The following is a 16,058-nucleotide window of genomic DNA, read 5'->3' as shown; positions in this document are numbered from 1 at the left end:
GGTTGTGTCTCTTTATTGATGAATTGTACTTTCCAAGAGCTTAGTTCAGTGCTCTGTACATAGCAAGTGCTCAATAAATGATTGAATGAATGAACATAGGTCCATATCTTTATACTCTGTTGCTTTCTCCTACCACTGATTGAGTTTAGTGTCCTTCTCACCCATTAGACTGTAAATTCCTCGAGGGCAGGAAATGTCTAATAATACTAATAACAGTAATAGCATTTGAGCATTTACTCTGTGCCAAGCACTGTAATGCACTGGGGTAGATACAAGATAATCAGGCCCAACATCCCCCTAGAGTTTTTCCTTCTGCTCCCCGTCCACCCTCTGCTCCTCCCCCTTCCCCTCCCCTCAGCTGAGCCCCCTCTTTGCCCCCCCTCCCCTCAGTACCATGCTCATTTGTATATATTATTTAATACCCTATTTATTTTGTTAATGAGGTGTACATCCCCTTGATTCTATTTATCGTGATAATGTTGTCTTGTTTTTGTTTCGTTCTGTTTTGCTCTGCCGTCTGTCTCCCCCATTTAGACTGTGAGCCCATCCTTTGGGCAGGGATTGTCTCTGTTGCCGAATTGTACATTCCAAGCGCTTAGTATAGTGCTCTGCACATAGTAAGCGCTCGATAAATACTATTGAATGAATGAATATAAGCTCTGAGTAGGCAGGGAATGTGCCTGTTTATTGTTATACTATACTCTCTCAAGCACTTAGAACAGTGCTCTGCACACGGCAAGTGCTCAATACAACTGAACGAATAAATGAGTGGGGGGGGGGCTCAGTCTAAGTAAGGGGGAGGTCAGTCCTTACTATGTGCTGAACTCTGTATTAGCATACAAAATAATTAGATACATTCAGGTATTGAATCACTGTTTTGCAGATGTGGGAACAAAGAAGTTAAGTGCCTTGCCCATGGTCATACAGCAGGTAAGTGGTAGAGCCAGGATTAGAACCTAGGCCCTCTCTCACTCCCAGGCCTATGCTCTTTCCACTAGGCTCTACTGCTTCTCACTGCATCTATGTCTGTTGTACTCTTCCAAGATCTCAGTCCAGTGCGCTGCACAGACTAAGAACTCTACAAGTACTATCAATAAGTGCTTAATAAATGCCAGCACACCTGTCCCATATTCCCAAGTGCTTAGTACAATGCTCTGCACATAGTAAATGCTCAAAAACCATTGATTGATTGACACACACACATCCCCTCAGGCATATAAGGCCCAGAGACACACAGGGCCTCTCTCTCTCTCCCTCAAAATGCCCCACAGTGATGGTCCCTCAGGTGCATGTGTGGCTGCAAAGGCCAATGAGGGACTGACCCAGTCCCACTCTGCCTGCCCAAGGCTTAGGGCTGGAGGGTCCAGCCTGACCATACACCTGGCTGCTAGGCCCTCCGCGGTACCCCAATGCCACGGGCCAGCAGCTGCTGCCAACCCGCCAGGGGCAGAGAGGGGAAAGACGGGGAGCCAGGTACCAGCCCATGGAAGCACCCATGGAGTCAGCCCACACAGTGACAAGACAAGTATTTAATGACAGATACAGTAGATCAGCCAAGGACACGCAAACGGAACACTAATCTGCTCAGAGACAACAGCTTAGGCACTTTAAAGGAAGTGTGGGCAGCCCAGGCCCAGGCCCAGGCTGAACCCAGCTGGCCCGAGAGAGTGAGTGAGCGAGTGAACCCACAGTCTGACTCCCCTCCCCGGGTCCTGGGCCAGGGGGAAGCAGTGCCCAGCCAGGCCACAGTGGGGAGAGGACAGGGCTGCCTGGAACGGGGAGGCGGGTGGCTAAAATAAAACTTTTTTAAAAAGCATGGCTCGGTGCCGGCGGCCGGAACCAGGCAGCAGGTACGCAGGCACAGGCACAGGGATCCTGGCGAGGAGGTCACAGAGAGGGGGAGAGCAGCCAGCTGCTGGCTCTGCCCCAGCCTGCTGAGGAGGGAGGGCCTGGGGGAGGTGGGGGACAGGTTAGGTGGGAGGAGGGCTGGTGGGCAGGCCTAAGGGGCAGGAAGCAGGAGGCCAGGCAGGTGAGGCAGGCAGGCCAGGTGGGTGGGAGGAGGGCAAACTGGGCAGGTGGTCCGGGGACAAACTGGGTGGGTGGTGGGGGGCAGACCGGGCAGGTGGGGAGTTGAGGGGGGAGGGAGGCCAGGCGATAGAGGGAGCAATAGTCCTTCTCTTTGGTCAGGCAGCAGGGGCTCTGCCAAGCTTTTCACAGTAAGGCGGTGTGGCAGACAGCAGGCGGGCGGGCGGGCAGGGGGGCTGACACAGCAGGGCCCCAGGCTAGGAGCCTCCCTTGTCCTTGTCGTCCTTCAGGTCGTACCTGAAAATTGGAGGAGAAAGAGGAGGAGGGGGAGGAGGAGGAGGAGAAAGGGAGCGGTGGCAGGGAGAGTGGTGGAAGGAGAGGCAAGAGATGGTTGATGCTGGACCCAGCTAGAGTTAAGGTCAAAACCTTCACTCCACCCCCTCCCCTGCCAGGAACGTTTCTACCAACTCAGTTATATTGTCCTCTCCCAAGAGCTTGGTACAGTGCTCTGCATGCAGTAAGAGCTTAATAAATACCAGCTAAAAGGTTGGTGGGGGTAGGAGGAAGGGCAGGAGAGACCTGCCCCTGCCCCGCCGTCCCTCACACTCACCACTGTGCTGCTCCCTGGGACAGATCCATCTGAGATAGGTCCAGCTGCATCTGTGGACGAGGGGCAGTAAGGGAGGAGGTAGGGGCAAAAGAAAAGGAGAGGGGGATAATGGGGTTCACCAGGGTAATGGGGCTGAAGGGAGCAAGGGTGGTCAGGGGTCAATGTGGGAGAAGTCAGGGAGGGCAGCTGAACAGCAAATGGCCCCGTCGGCCTCCCACCGGGCCTGGCTCCCGCAGCCCCTTCCGATAGGGGTGTGGGGAGCCCCGGGCCCCGACCCCTCACCTTCCCCAGCAGTTCCCGCTCCCGGGTCATGAAGGAGACGTTGGATTTAACGGAAACTTCAAGCTTCCGCCGCATAGCCTCATCCAGGGACATGTCCCATTCGAACCTGCGGGGGGTGGACGGTCAATCTGGGGGTGGGGAGGTCACGATGTCCCACCCTCCTCCCTACGCCTCTCTCCCCCAAGCCCTCCCTGCTCCCGTGGTCTTCCACCTCTCATTGAATTCTGGGCTGAGGGTCTTCTTCTTGGGGCTGGTCTTCCTCTTGGAGGCCCTGTTCTTGTCCGGCAGCAGCAACAGGGACACATAAGGGTCGGGGGTGTCACGCCCCGACTGCCGCAGAGCCCTGTGAGGTCAGAGCCCATGAGGATGGGGGCAGAGCTGGGGTCGGGGCCCACGGGGGTCAGGGGGGCAAGGCTGGACTCAGGGCCCCTGGAGGGTGGGGGCAGGCCTGCGGTCAGAGTCTGTCGGGGAGGGAGGCAGGATACGGGGTCCAGGCTTGGGACCGGGGTGGGAAAGGGTCCAGCAGGGTGGGCAGAGTTCTCACCGGCAGCTATGGACGAGGCTGACCAGCTTTTGCTCCTCAGTGTAGTACCAAACAGTCAGCTTCACCTGGCCCAGTTGCCCAGCCGGTGCCTCTGGGGGGCTGGTGGGGAGGGGCAGGTCAGTTGGTGGAGGGGACCTGGCCTGCTCCCCGCTTCTCACACCTCCACCGCACCCCACCCCCCCCACTTCCTGTCCTCCCTGCACCTGTCCACGTGAAGTAGCCTCTGCCGGAGCTCAGGGGCCGAAGAGGTGAGGACGGGGGGCGCTCCCCACAACTCTGACTCCTCACTCGGAGGAGACGGGGTGTGGCTGTGAGCTTCCACCCCCGAGTGCTGCGACACCAGGATCTGAGAGGAGGAGGAGGAGGGGGACGGGGAGGAGGAGCAGAGAAGGAAGAAGAAGAGGAAGAGGAGCGGAGGGGGAAGAGGAAGAGGAGTGGAGCGGGAAGAGGAAATGGAGCCAAGGGGGAAGGGGAAGAGGAGCAGAGGGGGAAGAGGAAGAGGAGCAGAGGGGGAAGAGGAGCAGAGGGGGGAGAGGAAGAACAAGAGGGCAAAGCAGGAAGGGGGAAAGGATGAGGTTAGACCAGAGCCCTCCTCTCTGGCCCCCAACCCCTCACCCCCAGCCCAGCCCCATCTCCCAGCCCAACCCTTGCCCTCCAGCACACTCACCCCGAGCTGGGCCCGCAGCAGCACCTGGCCCTGCCCATTGCTGAGGGGTAACCAGCCATCAAGGCACAGGTGACTGCTGGCGAGGAGGTCGGATAGCGGCAGGGACAGGGAACCAAGTGTCCCTGACCCGTCTCCCCGCACCTGAGGACAGACGGGATGGGGGCAGTCATGGGGACGCAGGGATGGGTGGACAGGCCGGGGACAATCACGGGGATGGCCAGGCTGGCAGATGGGCTGGGGATAGTCATAGTCACGGGGACAGAAAGGGTAGATGGGCTGGGGGCAGTCCCGGCGTGAACCGGTGGCGGGGCCGACCACCAGGGCTGACCGGCGGGCCAGGGGCGGGTCTCACCTGCAGCTCTAGGCTCTCGGTGTGGGGTCTCCTAATTAGGAAAGAGGCCGTTTCATCCCACACAGGGGCCGAGGTCTGGGGGCACGTCTGGAGAGAAAAGGGCCATCAAGGTGAGGGCCACCCGTGCCCGACCCCATCCCTGCCCACTCTATCCCCCTCCTCCCCAACTCCCCGGCCCTTCTGCCCCTGCCCCATACCTTGGTCTTGAAGGAGGAATCTCCAACACTGATGGTGGCATAGGAGCTGGGTGGCTTAGTGCCCTTGCGGAGCTGAGGATAGGGTCAGTTGGTCAAACTGGGGTTGGGACAGATAGGCATCTCTCCCGCACCCTGGACAGATTTCTCCCACCCAGCCAGACAGTCAGCCCCCTCCCCTAGGCATTCTCCCTCTAACTTAAACTGTGAGGCTTGGATGGGGCAGGAACTGTGTCCCACCTGATGATCCCCAGCGCTTGGTACACAGTAAGCACTTAAATAGCATAATAAATAATGAATGGGCACCCTTCCCCACAGACAGGACACCCCCATCCTCAGACAGGCAGGCACCCTCTTTCCCTCCCCGCGGCTGGAGCCGGACAGACGGACAGACTCACAGGCAGGTCCGCAGCCTGCTCCAGGTAGACCGACAGCAGGGCGGCCGCCAGCTCGGTGCTCTTGTTGGTCTGGATCAGACTGTTCACCTGCAGCACCTGGGCATGGGCACCGGCATGGGCTAAGGCATCCCCTGGGACTGGGGCGTCACTCCAACCCTCAGGCCGGCTTCCTCCGCCCCCTCCCTGCCCTCACCTGCTCCAGCTCGGCGGTGCTGGGCCGGGGACTCAGACGCTCCAGCCGCAGGTGCAGGCGGCCAGAAGAGACATCCTCCAAGTAGAGCCACTGGAGGGGAAGGGGAGGAGGGGAAATGGTTACCAGGGCTGCGGGGGGGAGAAGGGGCGGGGGACTAGGTTAACCAATCAATCAATCAATGGCATTTATTGAGTGCTTACTGTGGGCAGAGCACTGTACTAAGAGTTTGGGAGAGCATGAGTTTGCAGTCTAGAGGAGACAGACACTTATAGAAATCAATACGTTGCAGATAATGTATATAGGTGCTCTAGGGCTGAGGGCAGGGTGAATACCAAGTGCCCAGAAGGTACAGTTCCCCCCTAGACTGCAAGCTCGTTGTGGGCCGGGAATGTGTCTGTTATACTGTTGTATTGTACTCTCCCTCGGTACAGTGTTCTGCAGACAGTAAGCGCTCAAAAAATACGATTGCCTGTGACTGACTGAAGTGCGTAGATTGGCACAGAAGTGAGAGGGGGTCGAGGAAGAGGGCTCAATCGGAGAAGGTCTCTTGGAGGAGATGTGACCTTAATAAGGCTCTGAAGGTGGGGAAAGTGGTGGTCTAGTGTATAGGAGGGGGAGGGGGTTCCAGGCCACAGGGAGGATGAGAGGAAAGTGTTCAGCGCTGAGATCAACAAGATCAGGGCATAGTGAGCAAGCTGGAGCTAGAGGAACGAGGTGTGCCAGCTGGGCAGTAGTAGGAAATAAGTGAGGTTCATTCATTCATTCATTCAATCAGGAGGTTAGGGGGAGTAGCTTTCAGGACAGAACAGGACAGAACAGGACAGGACATCTTCCCTACAATTACCTCATCCATGAACCCGCTGCTGAGCACGGGGCCAAGGCTGACCTTACACCTAGAAGGAGATGGGGAGGGAGCGGGAAGGAGTTGCTGGGTGAGCCTTGGGCAGCTCCCCACCATCCCCCGGCTCCCCGGTTCTCCCCGACCCCGAGCCAGGCCTCCTCCCCCTCACCGGCCCAGGAAGTCATCCTTGTCCAGATCCTTATCGAACACCTCGACCTCCAGCTCCTGCCCGGGGACTGTGGTGACAATCACCTGCAGGGTCGGGAGGTGGGGGGGAGAGAAACAGTGGAATGGGGTGGGGGTGGACCTGACCCTCCCTGCCCCTTGGGCTCCTTGTGATGCTCCTCTCCCCCCGGGGGTGCCCTGGTCCTGATCCCCTCCTCCCGGAGCCCCTCCTCCTGCACCCCCTAGCCTGACCTCGAAGACCTCGTTCCAGCGGGGGCTGAGCTCCTCGCGCACCACACGGGTCCGGAAGCTGAGCCCCCCGACGCGCAGCTTGACGTAGGGGTCGGACTTGCCCCGGACCAGCCCCCCCAGGAACTTGTCCTTGGCGATGAGCCCCTGGGCCTCCAGGACGTGGATCCGCAGGACACTCTGCAGCGGACGGACAACCGGAGCTCCATCAGCCTATAGATCCCGGCCTCCACACTCCCTGCAGCTAGCCGGTCCAACGACCGGAACTCCGTCAGCTTGCAGCCGCCAGCCCCCACGCCCCCTCAAGCCAGATGGCCGGCCGACCGGAGCTCCGCAAGCCTGCAGCCCTCAAGCCTCTGCACCCCTGAGCAGATGCGAGGGGAGGTGGGAGGATGTTCAGCCAGAGACAAATGGCAAGATGGCTGGACGGACATCGGGGGTGGGCCGGCGGGGTTGACGACAGGCAAGCAGACAAGGTTTCAGTCTGTCCTCCAACCCCACAACTCCTCCATTCCTCCCCACCCCCGACACACCTCAGTGCCAAAATGGCCATCGGGAGAAGTGTGGGTGGGCCGGGGAGGGTGGTCAACGCTGCTGCCTGGATGGAAGCTCTCGCCAGACGTCTCCGTGGTCCCCGGGGAGCTGGGGGTCAGCGGGAAATGGACACTCGATGTGTCCAGGTACAAGATCTGTAGAGCCAAGGAAGGGAGAGTTAAGTGTCGGGGAACTCCGGTAGTGACAGCCAATGTGCCTTCCACCAAAACCCGCTCCTCTCCAAGTCCTCCCCACCCTCTTCTCCGGGGTTCCCTCCGACCCTTTTCCGAGGCTCCTCCCGCCCCATACCCGCATAACGAGCTTCATGTAGAGCCGTGAGGCTGGGCCAGAACTGCTCAGCTGAAACCACTGGTCCAGGGTGAGGTCCGGGGCGCTGAGCAGGCGTGACAGGGGCAGGGTCAGAGAGCCCAGAGCCAGCTGCCGTGTGTCGTCCTTTACCTGGGGGTGGGGGGACAGGGAACGGCTGAGCTGCAGGGCCCCCCGACGCCACCTTCCCTGATCTATCCAATCTCACTCAGGTCTGCTGCTGTTCGCGTCGGCACGGACTCCCACCGGCCTCCCAAAATCCAGGAAGGGCCAAGGCTGCTTGGACAAGGGCCGGGGGGGCGGGGGCCGGGGGAGGCCCCTCACCTGGATGTCAAGGTCCTGGCTGTTCGGATCCTGCAGGAAGAAGCGGAAGGCCTCTTCCCACACCGGAGAGTTGGTGTTGTAGGTGGCCTGGCGGGGGGGACAGTGCAGAGGGTGACACGTGACCCGGCGGCTCCCTCCCCCTTCCCAGCTGGCAGACCGCCACTCGCCCCGCTTCTCCATCCCTTCCACAAGGTCTTCCCTGATTCTCCTCCCATTTCCCCATTCCATACCCTCACCCCCGCCACGCATTTCCATGTCACTGCTGCACTCAGTTCCTACATCCCCCACCCCTTGCACTTATATCCACATCTTTTCATTCATTCAGTCATATTAAGGTCTTATCGTGTGCAGAGTACTGTACTAAGCGGTTGGGAGAGTACAATACAGCGATGAACAGACACATTCCCTGTCTACAATGAGCTTACAGTCCAGAGCTTACACTCTATCGCTTCCCCTCTGCTTGTAGTATGTTTTAGCGCCCGTCTCCCATTGCTACAGTGTGAGCTCCTCGAGGGCAAGGATCGTCTCTACTAACTCTCTGATGCTCTCCCCAGTGCTTGGTACAGTGCTCTGCACACAGCAGGCACTTGTTACACCCTGTTTCTGGAGCGCCTGGCCCAGCCACCAGCCCCCCGGCCCCCTGCCCCGGATCCCCACCTTGCTCTCCTGGGTCACATCCTGCACCGACAGCTGTACCATAGGGTTTGGCTCCTTGTTCCCCTTTTTCAGCTGTGGGGTCAGAGATCCCGGTTCAGCCTGAAGGCAGTCTCCAAGCCCATGAGGGAGGTGGCCAGGCTGAGGCTGGGTCTGCCTAGGGTGGAGCCCCCCCCGACTCTCACAGCCAACAACAAGACAGAGGGGGAGAAGGGGAGGGTGAAAGAAGAGAGGAAGTGTGGACCGAAGGTGAAATCCTCTCCCCCACAAACCAAATCAATCCACAGCTGGGGTGGGAGAGGTGGCCCCCCAAGTTTCCCTGCCCTCTACCCCTCCTCCTTTGGCTCCCGGCCTCAGCTGGAGCGGGGGACAGGGAGGAGGATGAGCAGGGGGACTGAGAGGCGGCAGGCCCGGCTACCCACACACCGGCAGGTCGTGAGCTCGGTCCAGGTAGACCACCAGGATGGCCGCTGAAGGGGGGTCAGGCCGGGAGGAGACCCCCCGGTTCCACTGTAGGACCTGTGGGGGAGAGAAACAGTCAGACCCTCCCCAAACCTCAGAGCCCCTGGCTGTCATCCCCCGGCCCCACGGCTCCCCGGTCCACCCGTACCTGATCCAACTTGTCCGCGTCCGGCAGCAAAGTCAGCCATTCCAGCCGCAGGTGCACCTGGCCCGGCCCACCCTGCAGCGGGAACCACTGCAGGGAAGGGAAAGCGAGGGGAGGCGGGGAAGGATCGGGAGTCCAGTTAGACCAGTGGCTCCCCATGGCCAGCCCCCCTCCCCCAATCCCCTCCTCCCCCTCTCTCACCTCGTCCAACACCTGCCCCTTCAGCACAGTCCCCAGATCCAGCTTCATCCTGGGGGTGGGGGCGGGACTTGTGACTCCTGGTCCTTATTAACTAGGCACCCCCCCCAACCCTACCTCCCAACCTCTGGGTGCCCCCAGCCTCCCCTCCCAGCCATCTCAGACCAGGCCCCTCCCCTTCAGCCCAGTTCCCCAGACCCTAGCACCGGCCCGCCCCTGCCCCGCCCCCTCCCATCCCAGCTCCCCACCCTGCTCACCGGCCCAGGAAGTCATCCTTGTCTGGGTCCTTGTCAAACACCTCAACTTCCAACTCCTGCCCCGGGACCTCGTGCACCATCACCTGTGGCAGGAGTAGGGTGGGGGACCCTGAATAAGGAACTCTGAGAGGGGAGGGAACACACATACACACACACACACTCTCACACTTTCTAGCTTCCCCACCCTTTCCACTCCCCATTTCCGCCCCCTGGTTCATACCTTCCTCCCCCTACTCTTGATGGGAATTCCAACCCTTCCCAATCCAGCAACCCACAGCTCTCCCCACCTTCAAAGGCCTCCTGAAACCCGGCCGCCGCCAACAAGACTTTCCCCAAGTCCCAAGCCACAGCGACCCCCCCCCAGGCCATGCTAGCAAACGGTCACTTCGGTTCCTGCCAACAGCCCTTGCGGACCTATGTTTATTCACCAACCCACTGTGCTGACTAAATATTTTTACGTCTGACTCCCCAGAGGGGCTGGCAGCTCCTTGTGGGCCGGAAACACTCAAGTCTCATGTTTCTGTTGAATTGCCCACGTGCCCAGTGGGTGCTTGGTAAATGCTGCAGCTCCTGTGGGCACTGAAGGCACCCGGACTCACCCACAGGCACGTGGGCCCACAGGCACAAGTATGCCCACAGAAGCACAGGCCCACGGACACCCAAAACCACAAAGGCACGTGCCACCCACCTCATAGGTCTCCCCCCACTGGGGGTTGAGGTCATTGTCCACCACCCTGCTGCAGAAGACTTGGGTACCCACACGGACCAGGGCATACGGATCGGACTTGCCCTCGATGAGGCCGCGCACAAACGTGTCCTTGGAGCCCAGTGCCCGGGCCGCCAGCAGGTGGACCCGCACGATGCCCTGCAAGGGCAGAGGGGTGGCGGGTGGAGGGGGTGGAACGAGACGGGATGGGCTGCAAGGGCTGCCACGGCAGACCGGACGGCCCAGGGGGATGGGGGAGGGGAACTGGCCGTACCCGGGAGGGCGGAGGGCGGCACGGGGAGGGGCCCAAACCCTGCAGGAGGAAGGGCCGTGTCCGGGGCGGGGAGGGGCAGGGCCGTACCCGGGGCAGTGGGGAGCGGAGCTGGGCCACTTCCTGTAGGTCTGGCACGAGGGGCACGAGCAGGCGGTTGGGCAGCACGAGGAAGGCAGCGATGGAATCCATGATCATCGAGTCCGACAGAGCACTGGGGGACGGGGGCGGGACAGTCGGTGTGGCCCGGGATCCTCTCCCTCCCTCCACCTCTGCCCGGCCGGACCCAAGGCCATACCTGAGTCCTGGAATGTCCAGCAGGTTGGTCATCCCCGTCCAGTTAATGTCCAACATCTGGGGAAGGGGAGGGGTCAGACAGGAGGAAGCAACCCCCTCCCCATCACTCGCTGGACAGTGGATGGCAAACAGGGGAATGGTCCTACGGGGGCAGGGGGAGAGGAGAAGCAGCAAGACCTAGTGGAAAAAGTCCAGGCTTGGGAGTCAAAGGACCGGAGTTCTAATCTCAGTTCTGCCACTGTCTGTCAAAGAAAGAGAAGCAGCAAGACCTAGTGGAAAAAGTCCAGGCTTGGGAGTCAAAGGACCGGAGTTCTAATCTCAGTTCTGCCACTGTCTGTCAAAGAAAGAGAAGCAGCATGGCCCCATGTGGCAGGTGCAAGGGCCTGGAAGTCAAAGGACCTGGGTTCTAAACCTAGCTCCACCACTTGTCTGCTATATTACCTTGGGCAATGCACTTAATTTCTCTGGACCTCAGTTGCCTCATCTGTAAAACGAGGATTAAGGCAGTGAGCCCCACAGGAGACATGGACTGTGTCCAACCTGATTACCTTTTATTACCTCAGTGCTTTGTACAGGACACGGTAAGGGGTTAGCAAATACCATTTAAAAAAAGCTCGGGGCGGAGGCGGTGGCGGGGAGAGAACGACAGGTGAGTTTGAACCCTCTCCACTCTCACTGACCGGGCGGCGGATGAAGAACATGGAAACGGCTCCAACGATGGGCAGGTCGCCCAGCAACGGCTCCAGGATGAGGCGGAGGACCCCGTGCAGCTGCGGGAGAGGAGAGACCCTTAGGGCTGCTGCCGGGAGCAAGAGGGCGAGGTGAGGGCCCTAGAGTGGCACCAACCCCTTCCCCCTTGGGCCGGATCCTCCCTCCCGCCAGGCCCATCCGTCCCCCAGCTGCGGCTTCGCCCCTCACCTGCATGCCCTTGACTCCGGCTTTGCAGAAGTATTTCTTCACCTCCACATCGATCTGCAGGTCACCCACATAGCTGGGGGAGACAGACGAGACTGAGGCCGGGGCTCTGCGATGGGCGAGAGGTTGCCGGGAGGGGAGAAGCCAAGCAGGGGAGGGGGCGGCTACCTGATGTTGAGGTCCAGCAGGATCTGATTTTTGCTCTGCCCGGTGTGAACTTTCACTCCCAGGATCCGCAGTGGCTGGAGGCGGACGGAGACACGGTTTGGAGGGGGCATAGATGCAGACGTGGACACACGCAAATCCCCGCTTCCCTCCGGCTCCACATGGGTGAAGGTGCATTTGATGGTGGGCTCCCCCGTCCCCTCACCCCGGGCCGCCCCGGCCCCGCGCCCAGGCGGCACCTTCTCCTCCAGCTCCACCCCCGCCCCGCCCCACCAGACCCCCTCCCCGTCCCCAGGCCCCCAGGCTGTCACCTTCTCCCCCAGTTCCACGCGGGTGAAGGTGAAGGTCTGCAGGTGGGGGTTGGAGGCTCGCACGATGGGGGCCACGGTCTCTGCCAGCATCTTCTCCATGTACTGACCCAAGAAGGGCCAGATCTGGGCCACGATCTGAGAGAGGAAGAGGGGGGCGGTCAAGGCAGGGTCCAGGCACCCCCTCGCCCCCCGGTCCACCCGGGCCCACCCCTCACCTTGTTCAGCCATTCGACCTTCTCCACGTCGGGGAAGCTGACCTGGAGGACACGGGTTGGAAAGGAGGGGGGCGCGGCAGTCACCCCCCCCCTCCCCCACCCCGCCGCCCTCCCTCCCTCCCCGCCCCCCCCCCGTGATTTCCGGCCACACTGAGGTCTGAACCCACGAGGGGGAGGAAGCAGGGGTAAGGGTGGGGTTGGGCGGGGAGCTGCACTTCCTCGAAGCCCCCGAGGGGCTGGGGGTCCCTGGGCAGGGGGGGCAAGAGGAGAAAGGAGGGTACGGGGTGGGGGAGGAAAAGGGAAAGGAGAGGGAGAAGGGAGGAGAGGAGGAGAAGGGCAAAGGAAGGAGGGAGGTCTGGGGTTGGGTCGGGCGTGGTCGGGCAGAGAAGTGGCGGCCTAGAGGATGGGGAGGGGAGGGGGGAAGGGAAGGGGCCTGAAACCTCAGAGCGGCTTCGTGGGCGGCAGTTCCCGGGAGGGAGCCGCGGGTTACGTGGAAGGGCATGGAGGAGGGGGGCCTGGGGTGGGGCGGGGGAGGCGTGGCAGATAACTGTCGCATTGCAAACGCTCCAAGTGTCCGGAGGGTGGGGAAGAGCCGCCCTCGCCCCCCGCGGCCCGCCCGGGGCCAGGCCCACCCAGCGGGGGGCGGGGGCCGGGGGGGGGCCGGGGGGCCGGGGGGCCGGGGGGCCGGGGCTCCGCACACCGCTCCACCCCTAATCCCGCCCCGCCGCACAGATTTGCCCAGGGCCGGGCCTGAGCTGGGTCCGTCCCCGGTGCCAACTTTCTGATGCTCAAGTTTTACCCACCGCCCCCACGCCCTTCTCCGGGGCGGGGCGGGGCGGGGCGGGGCGGGACAGGCGGGGGCAGCGCGGTAACGGGCCCGGTCGAGGCTCCCGTATCCGGGCCCGGGGCGCCCGGAGCCCTCCCGGGGAAGAGGTCGGCGGCCGTTGCGGCGGGGACGGCGGGCACTGCAGCATCCGCACCCCCGCCCCTTTCGGCCCCGCAACCGCCGCCCCTGGGGCTTTTGGCAGCCGCCGCTGCCGTGCGGTCCGGGGGGAGGGGGAGGGGAGAGGGGGGGCAGGGGCCGGCCGGGGATAAAGTGGGGAGGGGGAGAGGGACGGCCGGGGCGGTGTCGGGGGCGGCTCACCCAGGCGGGCAGCTCCCGGTGGCTGAGATGGAGGGTCTGCGCCGTGATCCGCTCCTCGTCGTCCAGGAGGCGTCGGGCGGCCCGGAGGCTCCGCTCCTTGCCGCCGCGGACCCGGCGCCAGCCCAGGTAGAGGGCCAGGCCGAAGACGACGAAGCCCAGGCTGAGCCCCAGGGCCCCGGCCAGGTACACCGGCACCAGCACCAGCAGACGTCGGCCGAACGAGCCCAGCGCCGACAGAGCCTCGCCCGCCGACCCGGGGCCGGGGGGATCGGGGGGACCGGGGGGATCGGAGGGACCGGAGGGACCGGAGGGACCGGGGGGAGCGGCGGGCTGGGGGTCGTGGGCCCCGGGGGTCCCCCGGTCCTCGGGCTCCGCTCCGCCCGGACGCTCCATGGTGCCCGGTTCTGGGGACCCCGCCCCGCCGCGGCACCCGGGGCCCCCCCCCGGCCACGCCCCTCCGCCCTCATTGGAGGAGCGGGCTCGGTGGGGCGTGGCCCGGCGCCGTTCCGGCCCTTCCCATTGGCCGGCCGGGCGGCGGGAGAAGAGAGCGCTCTCCGGATTGGTGGAGAGGCCGAAGGGGGGCGGGGCTTGACGTCACTCGGAACCCTCTCCAGGACCGGATCCCGGGCCGGCGGGGAGCGGGCCGGGGCAGCCGGGGACTTTTTAATAATAATAATAATAATAATAATGATGATGTTGGTATGTGTTAAGCGCTTACTAGGGGCGGAGCACTGTTCTAAGCGCTGGGATAGATACAGGGTCATTGATACAGTCGTTGATTAGACCGTAAACCCGTCAAAGGGCAGGGACTGTCTCTATCTGTTACCGATTTGTCCATTCCAAGCGCTTAGTACAGTGCTCGGCCCTTAGTAAGCGCTCAATAAATACTACTGTATGAAAGTTAAGCGCTTACTAGGTGCCCAGCAGTGTTCTGGGGTAGCTGCAGGGTAATAATAATGTTATTTGTTAAGCACTTACTAGGGGCCCAGCACTGTTCTAAGCGCTGGGGGGATACAAGGTGATCAGGCTGTCCCACGTGGGGCTCACAGTCTTCATCCCCATTTTACAGATGAGGTCACTGAGGCCCAGAGAAGTTAAGTGACTTGCCCGAAGTCACACAGCCGACAAGTAGCAGAGCCGGGATTAGAACCCATGACCACTGACTCCCAAGCCCCTGTTCTTTCCACTGAGCCACGCTGCTTCTCATACCAACAAATACCTTAACAAATACCTACATTATTATTATTATTATTATTATCCTGGCCTGGCTGGTGGAGCTGAGCGCAGGCCATTCAACGCGGGGAAGAGAAGACTGGAAGTCGGGGAGGGCGATGGACGGGCGGCTTCTGTGATTTCCTGAAAGGCCATGGCTCGACGCCACTGAGCCCGGGGCCCGAAAGAAGGGGGGCGAATGGCAGCAGGAGGGAGTGTGGTTAGACCGCCGTAAGAAGTAGCATGGTGTGATGGATAGAGCACGGGCCTGGGAGTCAGAAGGTTATGGGTTCTAATCCCGCCTCTGGCACTCGTCTGCTCCGTGGCGCTGGGCAAGTCACTTCACTTCTCAGGGTCTCAGTTTGCCTCCTCTGTAAAATGGGTGATGAGACTGGGAACTCCCTGCTTGTATCCACCCCAGCGCTTAGTACAGTGCCTGGCACACGGTAAGTACCTAACAAATATTGTTATTGGCCCCGGAGATTCACCAAGGCTTTCACTGATCTGGCTCTGCCTGGAGGCAGGGGATGGGGATAATAAAAATAACGATAATGACAATCGTAAATAATAATAAAGATAATAACAGTATTTGTTTAGCGCTTATTACGCGTCAAGCACTGGTCTAAGCACGAGTAGTTACAGTCGGGTTGGACTCACCGTCTCGATCCCCATTTTACCGATGAGGGAACTGAGGCCCAGAGAAGTGATTTGCCCAAGGTGACCCAGAGGACAAGTGGGGGGGGGCGGCATTCGAACCCAGATCCTTCGGACTTCCAGAAGATCATGGAGCTTTGCCTTCGGGGCCGGCCGGGGGGGGCCCGTTTGGGGCATCTTTGCAGGGTTGGGATTTGGTCTCCCGAGGCCGGGGAGCGGCGGGCTGGCTTGCGCCGGGGCCTGGGCCTTCCCGCCACCCCAACCGGACCTCAGCGCACCGCGCAACCTTCCCGGACGCTCCTGGGGAGCGGGGGGTGCCTACCAGGGTCGCTTTGGGCAGGGGGCGAGGGCAGGGGATGGGGAAGGGGAGGTCTCCTGTCCTGGAGACCTCTCGGGGTGCAGGATCCGTCGGGGGCGGCGCCTGGGAGCCCCCCCGGACCAGCTGCATTGCAGGGCGGCAGCTGTCAATCGCGGGCCCCGCTCCGACCCTGTGCGGTGCGCTCCGGTCCGGAGCCTGCTGCCCTCTGGTGGCAGCCGGGAGGAGCGGACAGAGGGAGGGGTCGGGGCTGAGGGCCCCACGGTGAGCCCCTTTCTAATAATAATATTAATAATATTATTCATAATCCACTGTGAGCCCCGTTCTATACTACTAGTAGTGGTATTTGTTTAGCGCTTACTATGTGCCAAGCACTTCATCTCACAGCTTCTGCAGGTACAGGGTCATCAGGTCGTCCCCCGTGGGGCTCA

At 61.4% G+C, this 16,058-nt stretch overlaps 1 protein-coding gene across 1 annotated transcript; it reads right to left on the bottom strand.

Annotated features, from left to right (window-relative positions):
• Window positions 1–1,509: 1,509 nt before the first annotated feature.
• Window positions 1,510–13,871, bottom strand: ESYT1 (extended synaptotagmin 1). The gene is made up of 31 exons (XM_029072977.1): window positions 13,446–13,871; window positions 12,302–12,343; window positions 12,087–12,221; window positions 11,779–11,852; window positions 11,614–11,686; window positions 11,376–11,465; window positions 10,697–10,752; window positions 10,489–10,612; window positions 10,110–10,286; window positions 9,422–9,504; window positions 9,168–9,216; window positions 8,970–9,056; window positions 8,786–8,878; window positions 8,363–8,434; window positions 7,706–7,792; window positions 7,364–7,513; window positions 7,054–7,209; window positions 6,524–6,700; window positions 6,276–6,358; window positions 6,110–6,158; window positions 5,266–5,355; window positions 5,073–5,168; window positions 4,678–4,749; window positions 4,481–4,567; window positions 4,129–4,269; window positions 3,665–3,807; window positions 3,462–3,560; window positions 3,129–3,260; window positions 2,918–3,023; window positions 2,636–2,685; window positions 1,510–2,322 (listed from the first exon to the last, which is right to left on the bottom strand). Exons 1-31 carry the CDS (start codon window positions 13,836–13,838, stop codon window positions 2,283–2,285), a joined length of 3,306 nt encoding a protein of 1,101 aa, XP_028928810.1. The 5' UTR covers window positions 13,839–13,871; the 3' UTR covers window positions 1,510–2,282.
• Between the last annotated feature and the right edge of the window lie 2,187 nt (window positions 13,872–16,058).

The sequence above is a fragment of the Ornithorhynchus anatinus genome, chromosome 10, assembly GCF_004115215.2.
Source record: "Ornithorhynchus anatinus isolate Pmale09 chromosome 10, mOrnAna1.pri.v4, whole genome shotgun sequence".
Classification (NCBI taxonomy): domain Eukaryota; kingdom Metazoa; phylum Chordata; class Mammalia; order Monotremata; family Ornithorhynchidae; genus Ornithorhynchus; species Ornithorhynchus anatinus.
This window is presented reverse-complemented; position numbering and strand designations above follow the sequence as displayed.

Coding starts and splice junctions, on each gene's coding strand:
- ESYT1 (XM_029072977.1), bottom strand. CDS start 13,838: ATGGAGCGTCCGGGCGGAGCGGAGCCCGAGGACCGGGGGACCCCCGGG. Junction 7,514..7,705: donor GCCAGGACCTTGACATCCAG/GTGAGGGGCCTC, acceptor CCCCACCCCCAG/GTAAAGGACGACACACGGCA. Junction 4,568..4,677: donor ATTCCTCCTTCAAGACCAAG/GTATGGGGCAGG, acceptor TTTTCTCTCCAG/ACGTGCCCCCAGACCTCGGC.